Genomic DNA, 13,488 nt, shown 5'->3' on the forward strand with positions numbered 1-13,488 from the left:
ATCTATCTATCTATCTATCTATCTATCTATCTATCTATCTATCTATCTATCTATCTATCCATCCATCCATCCATCCATCCATCCATCCATCCATCCATCCATCCATCCATCCATCCATCCATCCATCCATCCATCCATCCATCCATCCATCCATCCATCCATCCATCCATCCATCCATCTATCCATCCATCCAACAGGTGATCAAACTGTTAAAGCGCCCCCTTCAGTTTGAAGTTGGATCATACTAACACAGTCCACCAAATTGTCTTGTTTTCTTTCGCCATACTTTGGGACAATTAGCAGGAAGTCTTGTTATTATTAGCCTTTATATATTTTTTCTTAGGATCATTTGGATCCCAGAGAGACTTTCCATCTCTCTGGGATCATCCGGACAGACTTGTTAGTGATTTGGCTGCAGCTGAGCTACATAAATAGCACTGCCAGCAACAATTACACATATGAAATCAATTATATTTAACTCTTTTTACAACAAATACAAAATGAGGTTTTCTGCTGCATAATTCTCAAGCACATGCTTATGAGCTGATCTCTTAGAATTATGAGAAATGATAAAGTTCTTAACGAGGACCTCAGGTCTCCTGGACAGGACAATTCATGGAGGGATTGGATTTCTGAAAGCTCATATATAAGATCTGTGTTTCTAATGATGTGACAAATGCCAAAACCCAAACGTAAAGACGGTATGACCTTTTCTTTTTTTTTCTCAGTAGACATACCAGAGAAGAAGGGAGGGATGAAATGTCTCGTTTCTGAGGCAGCTCCTTCAGCACTGGACGACTCGCCGTACTTTTTTTTAAAAATGCTCATTTAAAGGATAAGTTGGACCACATGCTTGCACCAATTAAGACACCCGATGGGAATTCAGGAGCCCCACCACAACTCATGGAAAACTTTAACAGGAAACTTTTGCATAAAGGACCAATTTTATGATGCACTTGGCTGTAGTGTGTGCGTATTGAACATTTTAAGTGTTTACCTTTGTGCTAAAAGGCCTTTCAAAGTTTTTTAGTGGTTAAAAAGTTAATAAAAGTCATTAAAATCCAAAGCCCAGACCACAAATATTCTCAAGTATGGTTCCTAAATGAAAAAAGATCAATAAACAGAATTTACTTCCATAACTCTGTCAGTAATTAGTCATTACCTTGATTATTTTCACTCCCAAATGAAAGTCATCTGCATCATTATTTTTAGAGAGGGGCGACTGCCAACAAAGTGGGTGCAGCAGTGGTGAGGGGATTTGTCTCCGAAACAAAATGAACACAGCTGCTGCTTTGTGCCAGACCAGCTATGGCTCAAGAACAAGAATTTTATTCTTCAGGAGCACTTGTGTTCTCTCTCCCTTCATTGCTTTTCTTTTTTCTTTTTCTTAACATTTTTAACTCTCGATGAACTAAGTCAACCGTGCAAAGAAAATGGAATTTCCTCATAGCATTACAGAAAAAGAGTACGTTCAAAATCCAAAATGTGATGATGAATATGAAATGAAAATCTCTCTGCATGCTCTGGCTCTAATCATCCTCCTAAATCATATCAGAGGGCATAATAAATGTCCATAAATCTGCTCAAACATCATATAATCGAAGCTTCTCTTTCAGAGGATCTTGAAAGACATTGTGTAACGCTAGTGGATGTTTACACTTCAAATTGAAACTACTGTCTTTTTTAAAATGTGGCAAAATGTAAAAAAGCTTTGTTGACTTTACTCTAAAACCACACAGGGAGTTGTTCAGATAATAAAACAAAATTAAGTATCTGCAGACAGCCATCCCATTCTGATTCAGTCCATTCACCTGCTGTGGGTTCAAAGGGACGCTTGTCAAACATCTGCAACGCAAAAAGCTTCTTCATCAATCAGAATAAACATGTGCTGCTTTGGGATGCTACTCCCTTTTTTAAAGATCGTTTCATAGAACTGTAAATCACCTTCAGTTGGATTGTTCAGTCTAGCTGTATGAAATGTGATGAAGTCACGAGGTTTGGGAAAATAGTCTTGTCTCCTTTCACATAAATGCACACCAGCACTTTTACACCACATTTTTCCTCTATCTACTCTTTCCAAGCAGTTTAATCACTGCAGAAGTTTAGCCTCTGCAGCCACATCTCTGAATTGAAGTCTGCAGCTCTAATCAACTTGGTCCAGCAAAAAGAATCCAGACTAGCCCTCAGATGAAAAATCTCTCTCTCATCCATCATCCTCTTTCACTACGGATCTCCCCAGGTCTGTCACCTCCCTCCTTCTCTGACTCCTTACTGTAAAGCAGGATCCTTCAGAGAAGAACTTGAACTTTTTCTTGGCTGGAGAACACTCTACAGTCAATCTCCCCAGGGTGACCTTAAAGAGTTTCAAACGGCCTACAACCAAATTAATGAAATGCAATGGGAGCCTTCCAGCGACATCGAGTCATTTAGATCTAAGGGTGGTGGCAAGCGTAAATTTTCCAGAGTGCTTATTTGCAGATTCGGGTCCCACTTGTTGAGTTGCAGAGCGGTGTGTCACCACAGCGTTTATGATGCCTGGCCACTCCATGAACAGAGAACGGCGAGGCGGGGTGGCGAGCTGAAAGCGCCGAGAACAAGCTCAGCTCTGTTTCTGTCTTTCCATTATAGCATAGCTGATTATTAACTTTCCATCCACACTATAAATATTAGTGACACCTGGAAGCTCACAATCATCTTGCTTGGCTGTGAGGGGAAACTTGACAGTTTTGTATGTTGCATGCTGCCTCTAGAAACACGTGTTTGCCATGAAGTATTAAATGTCATGATGAGAGTTTTTGTCCAGAATAGCAGCAGAAAAAAACAGATAAAAAGAATTATTTTTTACCAATAATGTCTTATTGAATTTGTATGATCTTAATCTCTCGTTTTAATAAAGATGCTCAGATGTTCCTGTGTTCCTTTGTTGTTATATTGCCATACATTCTTATTAACCATTTAAATCTTCTGCATCCACATAGGGAGTAGAGCGAAGCTCAGCTTCACAAGCAACGTTTGTAAGGCAGTAGGCAGAAGCAATGCAATGGAGAGTTTACACAATTAAATGGCATTTCTGCAGCATCTCCAGCAGCTCTGAAAGAGGCTGCACATATATGAAAACTATTAAATTGGATCAGGTTTATATTTATCAAAGTCCAACAAGTGATTCACTGTGTTTCCTGGCTAAAAAAATACTGAAGAGGCTGTTCTGATGGTGAAGATGCTAAAAAATGTAGGAATCTCATTAGTGCAGTATGTCTGATGATGACATTCTTGTCTTGCATTGGGGAATCTAAATATCAGTGCAGCAGAGCATGGGATAGATCTTTTTTTTAACAGCAGAGAACAGGGAGGAATTGGTTGTTTATGATGAATATGTTTCAGTTTCGTGCCACAATGAACACTGGAGCCTATAAAGATTTATACAAAAAATTTGTTTTAGAGGCTAAATAACACAAAAAATCTAAACAGGAGAAATTCAGAGGGTCTTCTAGCGTCAACTCAATGATTCCACCTTGACCTGACTAGGATAGTAACAGCAGTGTCCATTTCCATTAGGACAGGAACCCCGCCTGAGTGCAACGGTTGTGGCCCAACAGCTCAGAAAGGACTCAGCTGAGCAGTTGTTTAAATGAAGGAAATGTCAGCTGGTACTTCGAGAGAGGTCATCCTTCAAGTCTGAAACTATTCTGGAGCGTTTTCATCGCAGAAGCCTCCCCGGAGCTGAGTGGTACACAAACAGAACGCTGCCCTTTAGATGGACTCAGCACTGCGATGAACAAAACGGTAACATCTATGGCTCCGATGAGAAAAGCTGACTAACGGCACTTTGACAGCGACACAAAGACTGAGGCTGGTGGCGCGGTTCGTCTCTCCTGTGGGCCATTCAATGGCAGGAATAATGAAGCTACCAGAAAAACGTTGGCCCTGGACAAAAGCACAAAAACATAGATGTATGCAAGCTCGGCAAGGCAAGTGGAAGGTGGTATTATTTGTGCGAAAAGGTCTTTGTTTCAGCCATTGATTGCCGTTTTGTTAGGTCAAATGTCAAACATTGATGCAGAGGCTGTCAAAAGGCTGAGTCGGCACATACAGAGACAGAGAGGTGACCTTTTATGGGATGTGGATTTTGTATTTGTTGCTAATAATACAAATACAGTTACACAAACAGGAAGAAAAATCATCATCCTCACAGTCATTACTATAGAAATTTTTTTTTAAATACAGACCAATGAATTTGTGCAACTTCTACACCAGTGTCTGAATTAACATGATTTATGTACATAATAAATATGCTTGTAAATGTTTATTCGATACTGCTTTGCAAACAAGGAGAGCAGTAACGACAGAATCTGCCAATTTTAGAGAAATAATTTTCAGGCTTTTGGGCTTTATTGAGGTTTTTTATGCCGTTACTGTTTAGAAAGATTAAGGATCTGAAAAGTTTCCATAAAGTAATGTTCTCTTAGGATACTCTTCACGATAAAACAAGGTAAAAACTAAATACATCCTTTCACATATTCCCCTCATTTGAATTATTGATCCTCTCGGTCCATAATGCCAGTAAAATTTGTTTAGATTTATGCTTTGCTGTCTGTCAATCTACTATACGTATTTACTTTAGGCTGTATTAAAATCAATAGACTTACATCAATCTAAAACATAGAAAGCTATAAAAGAAATTGCTGCTACTTTGAAGGCACTCGAGTCTAGCCTGTTTTTTGTTCACGATTAGAATCGTTTTCAAGTGATTTATTAAGATGTTGTTTAATTGAAATTGATTCTTCAATTCAGGATAACATTTTGTGAGAAATCAATAGTTTGAATAATTTAGGTTTTATTTTCAAGTAAGGCTAGCTCGAATCATCTGTAAGCATGTCAAATTGGAAAATATATATTTCTTTCTCAAAATTATGCTATACCAAACTCATGGTTCATCAAATTTGATATTAACTTCCACATATTTAAAAAAGATGATGGCGCAACGAACCTTCATGGCCAAACATGTATATTTTATAGCTTTTTGGGGTAGTTGATCATCTCGGAGGAGAAGGTAGTGAGCCCTTGATGGTAGAAACAATAAAACAGTTCAGCTCAAAGTTGATATCGATCCTGGGTGTTTCTAATAAACCTCCAGATGTAGAACCCACGTACAAAGTCAGCAGATGCTCTGCAGTGACGGAAGAGCAAGACAGAAGAATAATGATACGAGAGGCTGGGTGCATGCACAGCCTGGACATTACAGATTCATAACTCAAATCGATATGAGGGAATGGAAGCGTGTTTGATTTGTTCGTCTGTACGGATGAGGAGAAGGGGCTCCTGCTAATCGATGCTCTCTTGTACGCATCTCGCTATGCAGAATGTGAGACACGATGACATAAATCACCATGTTGACTGTCAGATATGAGGAGGCCACTCACGCCTGCATGTCCGATAATTCACAGCCGAAGCGAGTCGTCACTGAACACTTGTTAAACTCCTAACAGCCTGGTGTAACGGTGCTGTTTACGGCCCCGTCTCCTCTGCTGTGGCTGACACAGGGTCTGACAGGCAGTTCATGCAACAAGCAAAGCAGCAGCAGGACACCGTCATGTAATAGATGTTCATTTGCAGATAAAGCAGGGTCAGACTATTCTATTTGCTCTTGTGAGGATTAACATGGTCACTAATGAAGTAAGGACAACATTTGGAGGCTCTAACATGGTCAGCAGAGCCCTTTATTTCCATTAACTGGATGTTTTTTAGCTTATGAAGCACTAAATTTAAAATCATCACATTCAAGTTATTTTAATTTACCCTGATGCCTATACTCACACGGATATATCTGACCCTACGCTTGAAAGAGGTTTTTGTGCTGCAACCTTATTGTCCAAAACATTTACATAATTTTTTTATATATATTGGTCCTGAGTTCTAGATGGATGGTGGGTATTGCACTATTGTCAATCATAACAGCAGCATATTATAAATACAAAAAAAGGGCAATCAAGTCCCCATTTTCTCTCACTCCTGTCGTTTGGCGACTCTGCAGGCCGAGACAAGCCCATCAAGGATGTGCACGAACTGACTGACCCAGACCTGCTGCAGAATCTATATGTAAAGTCCACTGTTATTAAGCTTCAGAGCCCCGACAGTCAGCAGCGTTTGCATCAGGTGGGTAATTATACAGAGGGTTTGCAAAGGACAGATTTTTATCTTTTTGACTCAAAGCCTGCAGTGGACAAAAACACAAAGAGAAATATATTACATTACCAGATTCTAGAAGGAAACTTATTGCAAAGCCACAAACACTTTACCTCCACCTCCCTCCTCCAGGGGTAGACGCTGATGGAAACCCCCTGACCGTCGCTCTTCCTCGGCTTAACCGTGGGACAACCACACGGCCGTTCACTCCAGGACCGGAGCTGAAGGGAAGGACAGATTAAAACTAGATGGGCCTTAATGTGCAAGAGTGCATGAAATGCAGGCGCATTTAAAATCAAATTGACCTGTTATGCCTCCATAATTACACCTCTAACCTCCATAAAGCATTTCATCATCGTTTCATCAGAGGTGGAATAATCACAGACAATTTCCTCTCATTTGAGACGTGTTGATCCCTCTGGTTTGTGTAGATGCCACTTCACACCTACACCTCTCTATTTTTAGCTGCATCCTCATTGGCAGCCACATTAAAGCAAAAAGGTACAGATGTGCCAGAACATATGAAGAGTACCTGCACATGTAAAACACGCTTTTATCGCAGTACCATTCGTTCAAACATGTAAACTATTGCCCTGCACGGTAACACAATTTCCCAAAGATGTGGCAGTTTCGCTTGCAAACATCACTTTCATTATGAGAGGATGCTCTGCACACCCACACAGATGAAAACCTGCACTCTCCTGCACACAGCTGATGTGTTTTATCGTTTGTAGTAAAGCACACTCCATCACAAACGTACGTATGAGGTCACCATTATCTAAATGGGATGGCTGTCTTGTCTGTGCTGGAAGCTTTTTCTGTGATAACAGGAGAAACAGCAAACACTGGATGCATACAGTAATGGTTCCACAGTGAAAAGTATGTAAAGAAGTACAAAAAATGTTCAAGGACTGGTGTTTGGGTTGTCCATTTTTGCTACCATAGAAACACAACAACATGGAGCAATCACAATGTTGTGATGCTTGATCCGGTGATTGAATAAAGTGACAGAAATAGCAAAAAAATTAGATTTGAACTTGGGAACTGAATTCTCTGATGATCGATTGGACATTTGTCTGTGCTGACCTCTGCTCTCCAGTCAAAGGCTGAGCCATCCATCACCCCATAGTCCATCGTGTTGGACCTCCTGAAGGGACAGCAAAGAAAATGCTCTCATCATCACCATCGACGATGTCCCCATAAGTCAAATTAAAAGAGGAAGACAGGACTCACAATGAGAAGCATCTTTTCTTGCATGAAGCCAGAAAACAGACGCCGATTCCAGCGACGAGCAGCAGCAGGCCGATGGCGATACCTACATAAACAGAATCTACACAAAAAGACCGACCTTCAGCTGAACTGCAAATGTGTTAACATGCCATGCAGGGATTTAATTTAGTCGATAAATTCAGGTGGGATTCTTTAAAGGAGACAAGCAGGGAGGTGTGGTTCTTTATTACCCAGCTGTATGTCATCTGGTTTGGACGACGGAGTGATAAGAGGGGGTTTCTCCTTCACATGACAACGGTTGCCGGTCCATCCTGGATGACACCTGAGATCAGAAACCAAGAAGAAGGAGAAAGCTTGACAGAGAACTGAGAATTATGGAATAGAAATTATTTCTATCGTTCACAAGACCTGTGGGCCGGGGGAACGCACAGACCAGTTACATGTGTCATCCGACTGACGGCTAAAATCCAACACGCCTTATGCAGGAGGCGATAGCTGACAAAACATAAATTTGAATCTAATAAATTAAGTGAGATGCTCATGAGACCGGGAACAGGATGTACTACCAGCTCTGGGATTTGTGTCTGTAAAAGAGTTCAACTCCTCACCTTAGCATTCACCAGAGAATTGGTATTTACTTTAGGAGATGTAGTAAAAACAATGTCCAGACTCCAATAATCCCTCTCATCCATCACTTATAACTCTCCAGAAGTGTTCTTACACACAGAAACTCTGCCTCCTTCATGCTGTTTCTCATTTTCTAAATATACTGTACTGCTGCTTTTGGGACATTTTTAAGAAAGATTATATTCATACTATTCCCACTTTATGGCACAGAGGCTGGACCTTTCAAACATTTGCCCATTAATTTGAACTGTTTGGACTCTCTCCTCATGTGGAAATTGCTTGTCACACTCTAAATCTCAGCGCGCTGTGAAGGTGTGAAAATGACTCAGGATGGTGGAGGCGAGTGTTCTGCAATGGACCGAAGCTATCTGGTGGTTTGTTGGCTGGACGACAAACACACTCCTGCACTGGTGTGTAATCATCTTAAATATAAATATGTGGCTGTGTAGTTTTCAAATAAACTCTTGTGCTATTTTTTTTTTCACATAGATTTAGCCACTTCACAACCTTACCTCTGCTTCTGGGTGACCCTGACTGGGATCAGTGCTGCAGAGTAATATTGTTTTCAGCCTTTTAATAAGATTTATTTACAGTATGAGATTAAAAAAATTGAAGGAATATAAAAGGTGAAACAAAATAAGAAGACTAAAATAGATAAAATAGATATATCTAACTCTCTATTACCCTTGTGCACATACCTAAAAACACAAGCTATCACCATCTTGACAAATGCTGGAAGATTTATCTGCAGGCTTTCCAGCATGGAAACTAATTGCGGCTTTGCGCCGTCCAGTGAGATGCATCGATGGGAGGGAAAGAAACTCCGCTCTACTAAACATCTGTTCAGTATCAGCTTGATCTCCTAGTATGCAAAGCACAGCTCTCAGCAAAACCAGACGGTGTCATAATCATTCAGAGGGGTGAGGGTTAGATAACTCGGGCTGGTTCCTATCCGGGTGCCCAGCTGGAGGGTGAAGGAGCGTGATACGCAGCAGTGAGACGACGGCCCTCCAATGCTGGCTGCGGGTTCTGCAGCATGACGCTTATCAATGCTGGAACAGCTACAGGAGGTCCACGCCACACCGCAGAGCGAAAGACGGCGGAGCCCTGCTTCATAATGAGAGGAGGCAGTGGCGGCGGTGCTTCGTTGAGGAATGTTGGATGGTGGGATGGATATAAAAGAGGAATCAAATAACATCCAGGAGGCTGAATGAGAGCGAGGAAGAGGAAGAGAGCGATATCCATAAGTTGCAGAGTTTTTAAAGTCCAATTGGAATCAGAAAGTCTTGCTCTAGCTTTCTATTAATCTCTATAAAAGTGATCGATGTGTGCATGTGGGATGAGTTCTGGTAAAGAAAGGCAATGCGAACAAACTAGTATACAACCCAAGGGAAGCGTGTGTGTTAGCATCTGTACTGAAGAGAAAGGACAACAGCAGCATTCAGCTGGAGTTTTGCAAGTCTGTGTGCACGCTGTCGACAAAAATATAAGGTGCAGTAAAGCAGGCGTGTGTTGTTGTTGTTTGGTGTTGGTGGTTCTGTTTTCGTGTAGTCAGCTGCTGTCTGGTTTTTGTTGTGTGTACGTCTGCTACTGTTTTATTCAAATATGATGTAAGATGAAGCAATCTGGTTGTCTTTCATTCTGTTACTTTAGCCAAGTTGTATCAAATCTGATGCAAAAATCGCATCCAGACTTTGGATGAAGCAACGTTCAAAGATCTACCTTCAGGTCTCGTGAGTGAATGAATGAAGTACCTCATTACAGGCATGCTAAGCTGCTGTTGCACACTACAAGTAGGTTCATATGAGCTTCCAACAGTGTGATCACACTGTTGGGCTTAATTGTGTTTTGTCTGTGCCAACATGCTGGCCTGTGAGCAGGTTTATCTAGTGGTTTTTGCGGTCTGTCCACGGAGGACCCTGGGCAGCGTGGACCGTATCTCAACGGGAACTGGGAGAACCAATCAGATGAAACGCTGTGCCGGTGGATGAATGAAGGCACAGCTATTCTGATTAAGCCATGGGGGGCTGAGCGGATCCTCACATGCTTCATGGAGCGTGTCTTTTCAAAGAATGAAAAAAGACTGTTGGGATTTACATATTTTACGTATCACAAAAAGACAGATAAAGGACGAGAGAAGGACTGTGGAAAATAGACATCGTACTTGCATGTCTATGTTTGTGTTGTCATAAATGTGAGGTTCAGCTTACATGCAGGTGGGCCCGTGTCTCCCCACAAGGCATGAGCCGTGATCCAGGCAATACAGCGGAGGACACTCTGCAAAAAAAAATATGTAAAAGACCTTTAGGGGTTCATTGAATCATTGAAAATACACAAAAAAATGTCTAAAACTTTTCCTCTCGGTTCTGTGTCACACCAGACGTCACCCATTTCTCTTCCCTCCTGACAGGAAACACATTGAAGAATATTACTTCTCTGACATTAGAGCATGTAATCAGTGAATTATGTTGCCATGGGAAATAATTGAGCATCATCCATTACCCTCTGCAGAAAGCATCTGCAGCTCTAGTACATCTTAGTCCTTCCCTCGTGTACAGTTGAGGATAAATATTCTTCCTTTAGGTTGTGCAAAGGTTAACAGGTTATCGCTTGATAAAGTGGCTCTGGCTGAGCAGCGAATTCAGGTTAAATGGTCTCATTCCTGAGGGTAAATGGATTTTGGCAGCTCGCAATAAATACCGTGTTGTACTTTTAAGATGCTTTGGAAATACTGAGCAGTGAATCAAGAGAATATTATACAATATAGTATAAAATGAAAAGCTCAGGTTGACATCTGACCATACTGAGGTGGAATATTTGTGTCGGCTTGCCTCTTCTGACATGTTTGACCTTTCAGAAAGGAGAATCATAGAACTTTTTATGCTTAATGCGCAAAAAAAAAAGCATGAAAGCAAAAGGTAAATAATAACATGTTACCACGGCAGCTGGTCTCATCAGATTGAAATGGCAGACAGTCCACGGAGTGGTCACAACGCTTCTGAAATGGGATGCAATGAGGCAAATCTTCACACGCCAGTTCTCCCAGCTCACACTGGAGCAGTGCTGGAGGGGGAGAAGAGAGGCAGGGTACAAGGATGTAAAAGGCTTGTTTGAAAGGCGCATTCACTCAAAGTATAACACCTATAGGACAAGAGAGATTAAGCCCTTGTTAGTCAAAGAGTCCAGGAAAAATAGCTCCTGTGGAGAAAAATCAATGAATGCATTTAAGTTAAGCTCCATATGTGCTTCAGTGCAACAGGAAAAAAAGATAATAGTGTAGTTATTTTGATGATCATAGACATTGTAAAGCAGTTACAGAAAACTGGATCTTAATATAATATGGAAATTCTCACTTAGATTTCGAGGGAACCAGCTCTATATGCCTATACTTACGGCAGCCGTGCTCATCCTCTCCATCCGGACAGTCTGGAACGCTGTCACAGCGCAGGATGGAGGGCAGACACACATCATTAAAACACTGGTAATGTCCAGCAGAACAGCGATCCTGAGGAGGAACAGTGCCAGGAACGACGTCGGGACAGTTCTCTTCATCGGAGCGATCAGAGCAGTCAGGCTCTCCGTCACACCTCCAGCTTTCTGGGATACACTGAAAGGAGTACGCACACTGGAACTGGTCCAAACCACAGGTCAGAGGCTGGGGAGTTACGGGACCTGCAGTGACATATTGCAGGGAAGAATCATGCACATATTTAGACAGTTGAACAAAGTAGAATCATCTTTAGGAAGTCAACCAAAGAAGACATTCAGGGGTAAAAGGAGAATGCCACAGCAGTAAGGAAACAACTTTCCCCTCAATGCCCTCTGTGCTTTTACTTGGAGCTGACCCAAATTCCACGGTGAATTATGTGGACATATAGGGCAAACGGTTCCATTAACTTACTACACTCTCCCTGAGGGTAACATCATTCACAAGGAAATGAACAGGACATCATGGATGTCGGTGAACAGAAGATGTGGGAAAAGAGGAGAGGGTGGAGGAGGTGAAAAATGGAGGACATAGCATAAAATATTAGCTTGAAGTGCTGAAAGGAGGTTTAAAAAAAACAAAACTAATGGCTGTATGTGGACGAGAAGAGACAATAGATAAATATTTACCCTCTACACAGTCTGCAGTATAGGTGATGTCGTCCAGGGCTATGTCCGACCACACGTCTCCACCGACCTCAGCCTGAAAGGTCACCCTGAAAGGTGCTGGGTTGGACAGGATGACATTAGCGTACGCCCACTGGTTTCCATGGTTACCAGTGGCTGTCCACATCAGTAGGCTGGTGCCACTGGGTCCCACAGTGTAGACCTGTTAAGGTGCATGTTACATCCACGTTGAGATTCAGTTTTCTATTTTTATTTTCTAACAATTTGCGTACTTTGAAAGAGAGCCGTGATTGAAGAACGATTGCAAAATGCTAATATAAAGTATAGCAGTGTCTGGTTTAAGACCGGTTTATATCCTTCATACTGGTTTGCAGCTAATATTTTTCTGCAAATAAATTAACACCTGAACGAAAAATGAAAAAGTGCCAGTTTAAATTAAAGGACAACGGTGTTTGGTTACATTTAGTTTTATCCATTATTTCTGTGCTCATTACACTCAATTGGTTTATTTTATCATTTTCGTGTTGTTGTTGTTGTTTTGAAATTAACCCAACTAACAAAGACATCTAAAAAAAGACATGAAAAGATGGATATGATCATTTTTTAGAGTCGACAAACTTTGATGGATTATTTTGTAGCGGAGACTTTCATTTCTTCCTGTACGATCAGGTGACTGACAGTAAGCCAGGTGTTACGAATCGAAATTTTTGATAAAATCAAAATGAGCCTTGAAATAGATTGTAACGCATCATCTGGCAGCAAACAACAATAAAGTAAAACATGTATGAAAGCCAGACACCTGACAAAAATAAGACTTTGAATTATTTATGGAGATGAGGCTCTGAATAAATCACCTTCAGCGTTCCCATCTTGTCAGAACCGTGCATGTAGAACCAGAAGCGGAGGTGACACAGGCCCATGCTGGCTGGAAACGGACGTCTAGTTGTTACCTTGGCAACATCCCCCTCCCTCTGAACGGCTGAGTGAATGTATAGGAAGTTCCCGCCACCACCTATGGCGATATATACAGCACAGAGCATATGCTGATGCTAGGTTGATGTTTGCTCGTGTTGGATGACAGAACTTTTTCAGAATATCTGCACCTTAATTATCACATCTGCTTAACTACAGGAAATAAATACATTTTTCTGTCAGTGTTTATGTTGTGCTTTCTTTAAATGCTGCAGCCTGCAGGAGGAAAAAGCTGCAGAGAGCTTCTTCTGCTCAGCTGGGTTTGGAGATGCATCTGTGCGAGTCCAGAACAAAGTGGGAGTTTTCCACGTGACTTAAAGGGGATTTAAGGCCATCGCAATCCACAGTGCACAACAAACACCA

General features: G+C 41.4%; 1 protein-coding gene across 1 annotated transcript in view; it reads right to left on the bottom strand.

Moving 5' to 3' along the window:
* Positions 1–4,959: 4,959 nt before the first annotated feature.
* malrd1 (MAM and LDL receptor class A domain containing 1) overlaps positions 4,960–13,488 on the bottom strand; it is a 40,589-nt gene continuing 32,060 nt past the window's right edge. The window contains exons 23-32 of the mRNA XM_068304587.1: positions 13,008–13,165; positions 12,157–12,355; positions 11,434–11,712; positions 10,978–11,103; positions 10,251–10,317; positions 7,644–7,735; positions 7,417–7,513; positions 7,270–7,330; positions 6,297–6,404; positions 4,960–6,211 (exon numbers count right to left, since the gene is read on the bottom strand). Of these exons, the coding sequence (XP_068160688.1) occupies positions 6,113–6,211; positions 6,297–6,404; positions 7,270–7,330; positions 7,417–7,513; positions 7,644–7,735; positions 10,251–10,317; positions 10,978–11,103; positions 11,434–11,712; positions 12,157–12,355; positions 13,008–13,165 (1,286 nt within the window). The 3' untranslated portion in view covers positions 4,960–6,112. The remainder of the gene's footprint in view (positions 6,212–6,296; positions 6,405–7,269; positions 7,331–7,416; positions 7,514–7,643; positions 7,736–10,250; positions 10,318–10,977; positions 11,104–11,433; positions 11,713–12,156; positions 12,356–13,007; positions 13,166–13,488) is intronic.

Source organism: Antennarius striatus, chromosome 20 (genome assembly GCF_040054535.1).
Source record: "Antennarius striatus isolate MH-2024 chromosome 20, ASM4005453v1, whole genome shotgun sequence".
NCBI lineage: Eukaryota > Metazoa > Chordata > Actinopteri > Lophiiformes > Antennariidae > Antennarius > Antennarius striatus.